Below are 14048 nucleotides of genomic sequence, written 5' to 3' on the forward strand. Positions count from 1 at the left end.
AAAGTGGGCTAATGGATCATTTCGCTGACCAAAGCTTGTGTGTGTGTGTGTGTGTGTGTGTACAGAATGTGCTAGTTTGTGTGTACACCTGTGTGTATGACTCACTTGCACATTTGAACGTTAAGACTTGAGAGGAAGAAAAATGAGAATGCTAACCTCCTCTTCAAACTCTGAACCGCTCGCTTCACTGTCTGACCTTGGGGCCACTTCATAACTATATTGAGAAGGGTATACATGACAGATAAGTGCTTGGACCTGTGTAATGAAAACCTCCTTTGTTTATAGTAAAAAAAAAATAAATAAAATAACCAATGTCTTTGCTTTCTGCAGTTCAAACGTATAAGTTCTGTGCAATAACAGTCAAAGACACAATCTGGTGAGAAGATAAAAGTCAAAAGCATACACAAAAGTAATATATACATAATAAAAGATGGGTAGTGCAAAAGTAAAATTCTGTATTCTGAATTGCACCGAATGCTAGGTTAACAAAACCAAAAAACACAGTGGTGGGAAAGTACAATCTTACCCAGGATTCATCTCAAGCCAGGCCTCCAGTTGGCTAGACTTGGGAGCGTCTGTGCCCTGTAGCACCTTCCCTGTTTCCGTCTGAATGACTTTGACTGGAAGTTCACTCATCTGACTGCTCTCATCAATGGGCTGTGGGAATAAGCATTTGTATTTCTGACTGATTAATGCTGCTGTCGTACTATTGATTAGCAGCCTGTCTCTGCATGGATTTCACTCACCTCCCCATCCGGTCCAATTGCTCCAAGCCCTTCAGTATCTCCATCTTCCTTCTAAAGGATTTCAGTCACAGGAGAAAAGTACATTTCATAGAGGTACAAAGTAACAACATCTTTCATCAACTCAGTATCATTATCTTAAGTATATTACAGCATCTGCTTTCAGATTTGCATTTTCAAAGTGATGAAAATGCACAATAATGACATTAAATGACTTACAACCCTGAAGCAGCCATTTTCGTAACGCCATTATCTATATTACAGGGCTGGACAGATCACTAGCCTAGTCAAGAAGATGTTGTGCCAGGGCTCTTAGTTTTTTATTCATAGTCGGCCAGAGACCATGCATGTTTAACAACCATAGAAAAAAATAAATGCTAAAATTAAGGTTCATTTGGTAGGTGTAAACATAGCGCTCTTATTCTGGTGTGTATTTTGGCAAACACTCTTTAATTTTGTAACTATAGCATATACATAAAATGTACACCGATCAGGCATAACATTATGAGCAGTGAGAGGTGAAGTGAATAACACTGATTATCTCCTCATCATGGCACCTGTTAGTGGGTGGGATTTATTAGACAGCAAGTGAACATTTTGTCCCCAAAGTTGACGTGTTAGAAGCAGGAAAAATGGGCAGGTGTAAGGATTTGAGCGAGTTTGACAAGGGCCAAATTGTGCAGTGGTCAGTATCTATCAAAAATGGTCATGGGCGGCCAAGGCTGATTGATGCACGTGGGGAGCGAAGGCTGACTGACGAGCTACTGTTGCTCAAATTGTTGAGAAAGTTAATGCTGGTTCTGATTGAAAGGTGTCAGAATACACAGTGCATGATGGGCCAGGGCTGTTTTGGCAGCAAAAGGGGGACCAACACAATATTAGGCAGGTGGTCATAATGCTATGCCTGATCGGTGTATATATGCATCAACATCTACAACACTTATTCTGTCTTTTATGAATGCTAAATCATGTGATCATCCACCTTCTTCTTCTTCTTCCTCTTCTTTTTTTCCTTGGCAGCCTGGGCAGCCTTGTGTTCATAGACCAGGGTAGTGAGGTTGGCCACATACTCGTCGGTCTGCTGGAGCAGGTAGGCTAGACGCTTGTCCTTCTTCTGGTCAATCAGCTTCCTGTAGCCCTCTTCATCCTCTGCCTAAAGAGAAAAGATATTTAAAAAACTCTTGGATGTTCTTCAGATGTCCCTGGACATATGGGTGTGCATAAATGTTTCCAAACCAACAAACCATCAGCCTTCTCATCCTCTCTTTCTCGATTCTCTCTGTCTCCTTCTTCTGCTCCCTCTCTGTGTTGGTATGCCATGTGGCCACAGCTTTGGACAACTTCTGGATCTTTCCAGAGATCGAACGGTGATACTCCTTAAAGTCCTTAGCATGCTGGAGAATGCTGTTAAGATATTCCTATAAATAAACAGGTATATGAATGATCATTAAGTGCTGTTTTCTGGAAAAGATGTTGGTTCAAGGAATTTTAATTTAATTCTAAACGAAACTCTGTAAGAAAATAAAAGCTTATTTATATACAATATTATGATCAAGTCACTAGGCCTTGTCTCTTAATTGCAGTTATTTTCATGTACTATATTATTTACAAAAACATATCCTGGGTGTATTAATAGAATTGTTGAATCATTTGAAAAAATTTTTTTTATTGAAATTGCATGTAGTAATAAAGGGACATGTAGTGTGGCAATGTTGCAGTTCAACTCAACTGTATATAGATGTAAGTGTATTGAATAGAACATGCAGTCTGAAATTCATGCACTGTAAGATCAGTGCGCGAAGATCTACTACAGTACCTGATGTTTCTGACGGCGTTTTCTCTCCTGTTCAATTTTCTGCTGCTTTTCCAGCTTCTCTGTCATGCGTGCCTCTCTCAGTGTCTGCCTCTTACTGCGCTTGTAGGCCTTCGAATTCAGTGCTGTCTCCAAAGTGGTATCTCTGCGCATACAAGCCACAACGTCCTGGCGCAGCTGAGGGAATACATGAGGGTGGTGTTAATAATATGCTTGGCATCAGTGTAAATTTCAGGTCAGTTCCAAACCCAATTTAAAGGTTAAAAAAGTCCTGTGTTCTAATTTTGTGATCATTTTGTGCTTCAGACCTGGTAGAGACACAGTATAGGGTGGTTTACAACTGGCAGTGTTTATATGCAGTAAGAGCTCCCCCTAATGAACATCCTGGGACACTTCATATGCTGGACTGTGACGTTTATTTCAGTGATATAGGCAGAATAGCACACAGCAATTAGAGAGAGGGAAAGAGCCGGCATTTGATACCGTTGTCTCCAAATAGGAAACAACAGTTAGACCAAGTTTAGAGAGTAGTTAAAACATTGTAATTAAAGTCACAAACAGATTCACAGAGAAGCTTAGCCATTAAAATGAATATGTTGGGTTCATTATTTTCTAAGAATTTTTTTTATTTACAATAGTGCAAACAGTGTATAAAACTGGCCAAGGCCTTTAGTCAGTTTCTTATCATGGACTGCTGAATTCTTATTATTCTCACATGAGGCCATCTTTCTTTCAACTGTTGATTAACCTGTACTATTTCATTCAATGCTTTCAATGTGAAAATACCATCAAGTTCCTAATTTTTCTCTTCACACTATACTGGGGCAGCAGTGGCTTAAACGGTAAAGGCTCTCTGATCAGAAGGTTGGGGATTCAAGCCCCAGCACTGCCAAGCTGCCACCATTGCCTTTAACCCTCGTTACATCAGGGGTGCTGTCTCATGGCCAACCCTGTGCTCTGACCTCAACTTCCTAATCCTGGGACAAGCGAAGAAATGAATTTCACTGTGCTGTAATGTATATGTGACAAATAAAAATGACTTCTTCTTCTTCTTCACCACTAAGAACCAGCCATTTGCAATTCAGTGCAAAGGCTTTACCGTTTCAACTCTAATTACTACATTGAAACTCTAATTACTACAAATAAAGATTTGTGGGGATTTTTTTTTTATTTAATTTTTATTTGTGTGTTTATATCTGGGAGAAACAGAACATCCTCGGCAAAGCCACTTATGTAAATTTCCCTGAAATATTACCAGAATACAGGGAATTAATTTGACCCTGAAGTATCTGTCCACTAGGCAGCTATCCTGGCAAAGCTCTAGGTGGTTAATGTCAGTCAGTGACCAGGCCCCTATCTACTCGAGTGGGGAATGAAACCTCATTCAAATAGATGGAAGATACCAGATGGACTGACAAGATGGCCTTGCAAACACAGATTCAAAATTACTGAGAAAAACTGAAAAAAATGGTGTGGCTTTTGACTGTTTCAGGTTTTTTCAGATACCGTAATTTGGCTTGTTTTATTGCAGGGGTGGGATTTATGGGATTCAGCCTCCAATGCACCAATCACATTTTATCTCTGGTAAAAATATAAAATGTTTGGGATTACCAACCCCGGCAACAGTTCAATTCAATTCAATTTTATCTGTATAGCTCTTTTAACAATGGACATTGTCTCAAAGCAGCTTTACAAAAATACAAATATATAGAATATATATATAACTTATCCCTAATGAGCGAGCCTGAAATAACAGTGGGGGAAAAAAACAGTCCAGCAACCACACTAGCCCAACAAAAATCGTGATTACCTGATTTCCCTCTCTTATATTGTTCTTAAGGAGTGCTTCATTGTAAGATTAAGTGTCCCAAAACAACTTACCCAGAGATCAAGCCTTCTGAATGAAGGAAAATGCAGCTGGCAAAACATCACAATATACTAGAATACTTATCTTATGAACATATATTAAGTAATTATGAATATGTGACAATACAAACTATGCTGGGATGATTTTAAATAAATTATTATGTAGTGTTCTAGTCCGTTCATCCCTCAGTCCCTCCTGCTGGCCTGGCTGGCACTTTTACAGTTTGTTTAGTCACATAAGAGTATTCCAAACACTTCGCTGTACACAATTATCACCATTTAACTGGCCAGAATTGGTTAAAAAGTCCTAATGACACCATAGAGGTTTCTTTCATATGTTCTTTACCTGCCGTTGAAAATTGAGTAGCCTTAAGGCCTTCAGCTCAACCGTTGCTTTAGTTCTTAGGTCATGAGGCAAAGAACCAGGCAAATTCTCCAGCTCTTGAATTCTGTGAGCAATCCTGGCCTGCAACCTTTTAAGAAAAAAAAAAATACAGTTTAAGGTCTTGTAATGAAATGCACAAAACAAACACACAGATTTCACTGCCTCTCAGACAACGATTTAGGTCATCAATTGTAATCAACCAAAACCTATATCAAGACTTCTCATCTCCCTGATGTTTGGAAAAATCAAATGCTTTTAGAATTTTGATTCCCCTGGTCTGTCTGCTCCTCAATATCAGAGGCTGGGTCACTGAAACTGGAAAGCTAAAGATAAAACTTGCAACGGTAAAGTCATTGAGATCTTCCTCTAATGCTTGATGTGTACATTAACTGAAGCTCTTTACATACAGGTTTTATAGTTTGTACTGGCAATAATGTTGCCTCTGTGTGTGGGTGTGTGTGTGTGTGTGTGTGAGTTTGGTGGTGACATTTAATGCTACACTTGAGTGAAATGCTCAAAACAAATTTCTCCCTTCTACCTATTTCAAAAATTGGGTTTATTGAGGCATAAGAGCCATGCCAAAATATGTCAGACTGTCTCAATATGAAGTATTGAATAATTTCAGTGTACAGAAAATATCACATAATTTGACTTTTGGTTTGACTGCTTGTCTAGCTGCTTTACATCATAAATACAGAAAAATTTGCATGTTCTGTGTCAAACAGGTTTGTAGAAGAAAAATAGGAAAGTTGCAGAGTGGCTATGTCTACACCTCCTTTTTACACTAATACGACTATTAGGCCATCTGCCTCCTTTCCTGTTGTCACCCCCTGTGATCGTACACCTTCTGCTTCACAAGCCACTGGATAATACAATCACTGGATCGACAGCAGAAATCCTTGTTATTTATTTTCACATAAAAGACAGAGATGTATTTTTTGTGCATCATTTCCATTATTTAACCACTAAATGTTACCACTACAGTCCTTGCATCCCTGAAATTAATAGCAGCGAGCCTTTGACTGTTTTGTTGAACACTCTGTTAGGTCAATTTGCTCGATATTTTGTTAGAATCTGAGCTGGCTGCCTGTTGTACGAGTGAGATTAAAAGCTCGCTGAGGCGTTACAGTTGACAGCACTTTAATAAATGCTCCTCTTTAACCTGACACACAGAAAAGCAGCTTTGCCACTTTATCATCAGTTTCTCATCAGGCACTAAATTATTTTTACTTACACAGTGGCAATGTATGTCTATATCTAATGATCCATAAACAATTTATACAGTATCTTCTCTCACTCATGGAGACACACTTCACGCTCGAATGGAATGATGGTGGTTCTGAGAGTCACAGGCAGTGTCATTTTAAAAGGCTGAAAATAATAATTACAGTTCGTGTTCAAGAAATAAAAACACTTTTTAATGGTTGGAGAATTAAATGAACTAACCTACAACAGCCATGGTATTGTAGGGTGTGTATTTTGTACCTGTACTCGCGCTCCTGCAGAAGCTCCACTGGGTCCAGGCCCTGTGGTTTCTGAATGGGTGTGATGCGGTTCTGCTTCTGCTGGAGCTGGATAAGGAGCGATGTCTGTCCAGGACCCTGTTGCTGCTGGGGCTGCTGGGCTTGGGGTTGAGATTGGGTCTGTGGTGTGAGAGATGTACTGGGCATGGGCTGGGCAGCTGTGGGTGCCTGAGGAGGAGCAGGAGATGGCCTGCCACTAGGGGCTGGCACAGAGAGCTTCTGGGAGCTGCTACAGGCCTCAGTGGCTTGACCTAAAATCAGGAATGAAAGAGCTGTTAGAAAATTCATGAAAACATGTACTTTCAAAGGAATGATCCAAAGGTCTCCAAAACTGGATTATGTATAGGCACAGATCTAATGATGCTTTGCTTTGAAAATCCCAAAATGAAACTTAGAGATCTTCCTAGACCTGGTCACACAAGAGCACTAAGAAATGGGAAGTGCTTTAGTCAGAGAGGTGAGCAAAAACCCAAAGCTCAGTTTAACTGAGAGGTAGAGGTGGGTGCTCCTCCTAGAAGGACAACAATTTCTGCAGCACTCCAACAATCTGGCTTCTACAAAAGACCAGCAAAAAGAAAGCCTCACTTTTATGTTGCCAAAAGGCACCTTAAAATGCAACTTGAATGCATAATCTAAATTCCTTTTTCATGATGTTCATAAGGAAAGATGTTGCTCTTTCAGTGTCATGACTCCTTAGTAACAGAAGTCTGTTCCCTGTGCTTACAGTATTTTCCATCTGACTGTCTTTTGTTACTATTCTCATTTGTCTGAATGCCTTTGCATTTAGTGTTTATGGATTTGATTTTGATATTGCTATTGCTGATACTGACTAGTCTTCTTTAGCACATTTACAAACCACCATTAGTCTCTTGTCCAGGATAATTCAATTAACGTTATAAACTTATAAACATAATCAGCTATCATGATTGAATGGCAATTTAGACTTATCTTGCAATTTTAACCAATTTCTGCCTCTAAACAAGACATAGTTATGTTTTGTTTCATAGTGATAATCAACTTGTGCCATATATATAGACATCCATTTGTCTTTAAACACTTTCATTGTCAACATTTTTTTAAAATGGCCTGTCAAGAGTTCACTAACCAGAAAGGCTAAGCAAAAGGAAACAGCTCTAGAGAAGAGACAACTCTGTGAAAACCCTCCCCTTTCTGACCCAATGTCCAATGTGCAGCTAAATGTTTTCCATTAATGTTCAAATAAGAAACAACAGAGGATCTGCTACAGAAGCAAAGCTGGTTCATGTTTAGAGAACACTTAAATACCATCAGTTTTTTTTCCTGTCTCTATCAGCTTTGCTACATATTTTGATAGGTTTTCATGTACACAGTTTGGTCTTTTGAAATACTTCCAAGGTCTATATCTAGATTGTGTTTCATCAGTTGATGACCCCTGCTCTAGGTTAAAGATTTCTTTTGTACTTTGCATCAACGGGGCTATAGCTGTTTGTACATTGTATCTTATACTGTATCATCACAGAATGAAGGTGTGTGTCCCTTAAATGTTGCTTGGGGCTGGTACAAAGTTCACTTTGGGGACCACTGGAGATCTCAAGACCATGATCTGAATTAAGTGTTGGTACTGAGACGGTCAGAAGCATCTAGTATTTTGACTTGAAGCTACTTCATCATTTGACTGGCACTGAAACCTTTAATCCTATTTCAGGAGACCGGCTAGAGGTTTGGTCAGATATTACAAGTTTCTTAAAACTATTGCAAAGATAAAGGAAGCAGGTTAAAAGCACTGCATGCATTTTACAACAAGGATTGTTCAGAATAGCATCAGCATTGGCACCTTCTAAGACACCATGCGATAAACAAAGAGAATTCCAGTGGGAGGGGAAAGTCTCAGTTCAAAGGAAGTGTGTGTAAGACTCCCAGATTTACCTTCTGCCCACGGTTTTGGCCCGGTACTTGGAGCATGTGTCTGCATGCCTGGAGTGGAACATGGGCCAGATGCAGGGCTTCCGTGGGGAACAGACATACCTGTGAACACAACACAAACAAAGAAAGGAAAAGTAAATGTAAGAAGTAAATGACTATTTAAGTGAAGCAAAGTACACAATACTACCACTAACAGTAGGTTAGGTTACTTTTTTTTAGCATTTTGGACAAAAAAAAAGATTACTCGAATATAACTCACAAATCTCCAGGTAATGCGATGGATATTTAATGCAGCATGCTTGGATTTATACAGCCGAATGAATCCCATGAAATACAATTAAACTGCATTATACGCATCTTATACCACAACTAATTGGATTAGATCATGCTAATCAATACAGAGAGGCCCTGAGCTTGACCAAAAAAATTAATAAATTTATAATATTCAGTTTTTTAAGGACATTGGACTTTGGTGTGCTCCAAAATCTGCTCAGTTTACCTGCTGGTTAGAAATATTGAAAACAGAAAACAGTGTAATGAGTGATTTATTATTGCTAATAAATTAAGAAAAGTTCCAATTAATTTAAGATGCTGCATTTTTTGTTGATTTGAAATTTAAAAATAATAATTTGATTTGTTATGATGGTGATTTAATTTGTCAAATGATAGAGAAAGGTTGAGAAAATCTGTAGACTGTAATAACTCATTTCATTTGGATTTTATAATATAACTGAAGTCGTATAAAATAAGTTAATACACATCTGTACTCCCAGCAATCCCAGTACACACCTGGAGGCCTGTTGTAAGGTCCAGTGTTAACAGGCTGCTGCTGCTGCATTGTGGGAAGGCCCCTCTTGCCCTGCACAGCCAGTTGCAGGTTCTCAGGCAGGGGCTGTCCCCGACCCAGGATCTTGTAAGCCAGTATCTGAGCACGGAGCTGCTGCAGTTGAACAGGGCTGAAGGCTGAGTGGCTACGGCCTTGCTGTGCCATCGCCTGATTCTCCATTGGCATCATGGGACCTGACTGAGCCTGGGACATCTGTGGTGGTGTAGGACCCCCTCCAGACATGGGGCTTGATACATGCTCAGGTACGGAGCCCATTGGGGAAGGGTGAGGTGACATGTATCCTTGAAAATAGAAGTAGCATATTTGGAAAGAAATTAGCTTTTGAAACGATTTGATTGTCATGATGAGGTCAATATTACAGGTATTACTGCTAAGAGTATTGCTCGTAAACGTTGCTTTAGAAGTGTCACTAAAGAATACTTTAAATACATTTGATATTATACTAAATATCTACTGATTAACAAAATAAACTACTCAAAAAGGCCCCAAAGCAATGAAATAAGAATAATGAATTTTAGGTAGTATGTTTGAAAGGTGGCGGCCAAGGTATACTTTCCTTGAAGGACACTGATGTGAGGTCAGATATACCCAATATTGCACAAATACATCAGAAATTATGCTTCATAAATTTTAAACAATGACCTTGTTTGCTAATGGAAAAAAAAACCTGAAGAAAATCCGGTGTGATATAAACCTGTGTGTGTTGTAAGACAGCACCTCGTCTTGGTGAAGCTTTATTTAAACTTCACACTCTCGCTGTGTGATAAGCGGATTCTCTGCAAGGTCACTTGACACAACCGTAATTAAATGACAATATTTATTTGCAGTGGTGTTTAGCTAGTAGCACCACATGACTGACTACTGAACAAATACATCTATAAAATGCAGAATATTAAGAGCACACTTTCAGTGATCAAAGACCATATGATATGTCCCCAATTAACAATCGAGCTGCATATGATCGTGTTGAGGTGTAATTTCTTCGTCTTTCTCATAGTCACATCGACTACACAGTGTTACATCTGACTCCCTCAGTGACACATAAATATTAGAAAACAACTTACAATTCAATTAAACTGATTATTAATCATTTTTGCTCACAGAATATAATACTTCCCATAGTTCTAGGCACATAACCTGGACTTCAACAATGTTAACTCATCCATGGTCTGATAAATACTTGATGAAATTAAAATAAACTAATAGGGAACTACTTAATTTGTAGTTACAAGGGTGAGAAATGTATTAAGTGGATTGAGACGTTCATTAAGTGGGTTATGTTACTATAACTATAACTGTCCAGTTTTGGTGAGCCAGTGTCTAATGTAGCCTCAGATTTATGGTCATGCTGAACCTGATGTGATCTTCTGTTGTAGATGCTGTCTATCACTGCAACCATGCCACAGTTTAGTCAGGTCAGTTAAATGAAGCTCTAGAACTGCAGTTGTCTGCTACATTATTGGTTGATTAGATTAATGATCAGGGGTTACAGGTTTCCAATTAATGTTGCTGGTGAGTGTACATTGCCACTAAAACAAACCTTGGCTGTGCTGATCCATTGGACTCTGTGGTGGGCCCATGCCACTATGCAGGGATCTCATGCCAACACCTTTGATCTGCCCATAGTGCATTTCCTCTCCCATGCCCTTCTCATGCATTCCTTCCAGGGGCTGAAAGTCGGAAAATAAAGAGAGCTAAGATATATTTTCTTCTTATGACTATTCAAAAATTAATCTTAAGACTCGCCTCTGTAATCTGCCTACCTTGTGCATCGGATGCATGCCCTCCTGAGAATAGTCTCCTGACCCCTGGCTCTGCATGCTGTGAGGTACACTGGGAGGTCCTGGGCTCGGGCCCATCATGCTGTGGACAGAGCCTGGAGAGGGGCCTGGTCCAGGACTGGGGCCTAAAATGGGCCCAGGGGAAAGGCCAGCACCAGGGGAGGGACCAGGGTGGGACATTCCAACTGAGGGATCAGTTGGGGTGGACATTTGTCGGGTGTAAAGCTATGGACTGAAAAAATATATATATTATAGGCATTAAAAGAAAGATACATGTTATTCACACATCCGTTTTGTAAAACTGGCATCACCCTATTCAGTCATTTCTGTCCTCTTTTGATTATACTCATAGTGGCTAGGACATACACTAATCAGCCATAACATTAAACCCATTCAAAGGTCAAGTGAATAACATTCACAATCTAGTTACATTGATACACGTCAACGGGTGAGATATATTAGGCAGCAAGTGAACAGCCAGTTGTTAAAGTGTTGGAAGCAGGAAAAAGTGAACAAGGATAAGATTCGGAGTGACTGGACATAAGCACCCAAGGTCATGGTGCCTTGATGTGAATGGGGAATGAAAGCTAACCTGTCTGGTCTGATCCTACACAACAGCTACTGTAGCACAAATTCCTGAAAAGGTTAATGCTGGTTTTAATAGAAAAGTGTGCATCACATCGTACTGTACATGACGCTGTGTAGCCACAGACCGGGTCGAGTGCCCATTCTGACCCACTAATGTAGCAGTGTGATGCACGATGTTCTGCTGGGAAACCTTAGGTCCTGGCATTCAAGTGGATGTTCAAAGTGGCCTCCAAATTCTCCAGACCTGAACCAACCAAGAATCTGTGGGATGAGCTGGACAAAAAAGTCTGATCTATGGGGATCTTTTCATTTTGGTTTCAATAATAATTATGAATAATAAATAATAAGTTTCAATAATAATCAATTATTATTAATTGATTTTTGACTGTTGCATTGATTAATATCGATGGTGGTGGCTCAAGTGGTTAAAGCTCTGGATCGTTGACTGGAAGATCACCACCAGACTACCACCGTTAAGCTGCTTCAGGGGTGCCGCATCATGTCTAACCCTGCGCGCTGACCCCAATGGTGCAGTAATGTATATGTGACAAAATTAAAGGCTACTTAACTTACTTAAGTAGATCATTACACCACTAGTAATACTAATAATAATAATAAAAAAAAACACAAGAAATTACAAAAATAAATCCCTTAGTACAGACTTATGAGCTTAATGAACATTATTTAAATACAGTAAATAATATTTCATCTATTTAATAAGACTCTGTAACCTACTATCCCTGAAATGTTTACAAGACTAAACTTAATAGATGCAAGTTAACTTTTAAGTTTACTGACTTCTGGATTAAAGTTAAACAAAAAGCGGTCAATAACAGAAAAAATAATATAATCAATAATGAATATAATTTGGTGGGTTATAATGGAGGTTTGTGATTAATTCCACTGTAATTAACATTGCATTACAGTGATGTGCAATATTGTACCATTTTATTTTATTTTTACTTTCTTTTCCTATTTGTATTGCTATTAGTTTAGTTTATTATTATTTGTATTATTCCTAAGTATTGTGCAATATTTATTTATTTATTTATTTATTTTCTTTTAATAATTTTTTTTACATCATTTTTCTGTCTTTCTTTAGGTTAAAAACCTGCACGTTACCTGTCAATTGAATTTGTCACTGTGGGATCAATAAAGTTTATCTTAAATAGATAAATGACAGATTTGACTCTCACTTATGAGAACCAGTGCTGAGAGATCCAATATTGCCTCGACTTAATTTAGCATGAAATGGACATTACAATGTCCACACACTGCTTTTGCTGGACAGCAATGTTGAGCATCACACCAGGGCTTAAGGTCACATTGAAAGACATTACATTAAAGCTGACGTTTCACAGGATAAAATCCTTGTTTTTTTTTAGTGTGCATTAAAAATGTTTTAACGTATAATAAATATCCTAGTCACACAAAAGCTTATGTATGGAAGATGAAACTGTATAAATGTCCCAAAGGAGTTGTTGTTGTTGTTGTTTTGCTGTAACCAAAACAAAACACCCACGTTAACGGAAACTTTTAGGGGGAACAGTAGAAACATATAGATATAGATATACATATCCTTAAAACTAATTTCTCTAACTTCTAACTCTAGTGGAGAATTAGTGGAGTATTATTCTATATTTTCGGACAGAGTTGAACATGGCTTCCCCGCCCCACTCTCTCTCTCTCTCTCTCTCTCTCTCTCTCTCTTTCACGCCATTGCACTTTGGTTAAATCTGGCAGAAAAACAAAACAAAAAAAAGTTTCCAAAAACGTTAGCTCTGCACGTGCACAAATATATCCGAACCCCTTCAAAAAAATATAAAACAGGCCACGGGTATTAAAAATATAACAGCTTTCTTTCTAGGTGTATAACGAAAAGGCCAGATCCTCGGTTGAAGAAGTTCACATGCAGACGTTGCTAGCTACACCACACCATTACCAGAAGTAGCACCAAGCTAATGCTAGTGTACAGTTATGCTAGCATGCAAGCCTCAGAGCTGACTAGCTTCCTATGCGCACTTTTTCTCTCTCCCCCTCCCCTTACCCTTTCCTATTACCGATGAATAAAAGAGCATAAGACTCGTTTACCTTCAGAGAACCAACTGAATCTGGTGCATTATTTCAGCTTCAGAAATATGAGTTCATACCCTTCCTTTTTTTTTTGACATATTGTGGTTTTATTGTTTTTTTTATTTTTTTGATATGTTTCTATTTCTGATTTGGTAACAGAGCAGGAAATACACGGTTGCCCTGCTCTGTGATTGGTCGAAACGCACATCAATCACACGGTTCGCGTGTTTTGGGGGGCGGGATTGTTATTCTCATGGACAGACACTTTCGCCGAAAGTGCTGGAATTCACAGGCGACACATTTCCCAGCGTTTGAATGATACACATTTGTCACACAGTTGTATTTACTAGTTATTTATTCCAAGATATAATATATACGCGATAGACAGCACGAGCATAAACTACACTGCCTCACTACATAGGTTCAATACATAGTATGCTGCGCGTGCTGTGTGTGTGTTTAATAGTTTTAAACATAACACAAGTAGTTGTGAAGTTCATATTACTAATATATCACTATGCTAGGGA

The 14048-nt window shown here is 38.8% G+C and overlaps 1 protein-coding gene across 1 annotated transcript in view; it reads right to left on the minus strand.

Annotated features, from left to right (window-relative positions):
• Positions 1-13688, minus strand: part of smarca2 (SWI/SNF related, matrix associated, actin dependent regulator of chromatin, subfamily a, member 2) — a 36710-nt gene extending 23022 nt beyond the window's left edge. The window contains exons 1-13 of the mRNA XM_058374944.1: positions 13540-13688; positions 10843-11092; positions 10620-10749; positions 9022-9360; positions 8236-8334; positions 6293-6581; positions 4769-4895; positions 2560-2733; positions 1988-2161; positions 1726-1896; positions 747-797; positions 527-657; positions 157-214 (exon numbers count right to left, since the gene is read on the minus strand). Of these exons, the coding sequence (XP_058230927.1) occupies positions 157-214; positions 527-657; positions 747-797; positions 1726-1896; positions 1988-2161; positions 2560-2733; positions 4769-4895; positions 6293-6581; positions 8236-8334; positions 9022-9360; positions 10620-10749; positions 10843-11070 (1971 nt within the window). The 5' untranslated portion in view covers positions 11071-11092; positions 13540-13688. The remainder of the gene's footprint in view (positions 1-156; positions 215-526; positions 658-746; positions 798-1725; positions 1897-1987; positions 2162-2559; positions 2734-4768; positions 4896-6292; positions 6582-8235; positions 8335-9021; positions 9361-10619; positions 10750-10842; positions 11093-13539) is intronic.
• Between the last annotated feature and the right edge of the window lie 360 nt (positions 13689-14048).

The sequence above is a fragment of the Hemibagrus wyckioides genome, linkage group LG22, assembly GCF_019097595.1.
Source record: "Hemibagrus wyckioides isolate EC202008001 linkage group LG22, SWU_Hwy_1.0, whole genome shotgun sequence".
NCBI classification, from domain to species: Eukaryota; Metazoa; Chordata; class Actinopteri; order Siluriformes; family Bagridae; genus Hemibagrus; species Hemibagrus wyckioides.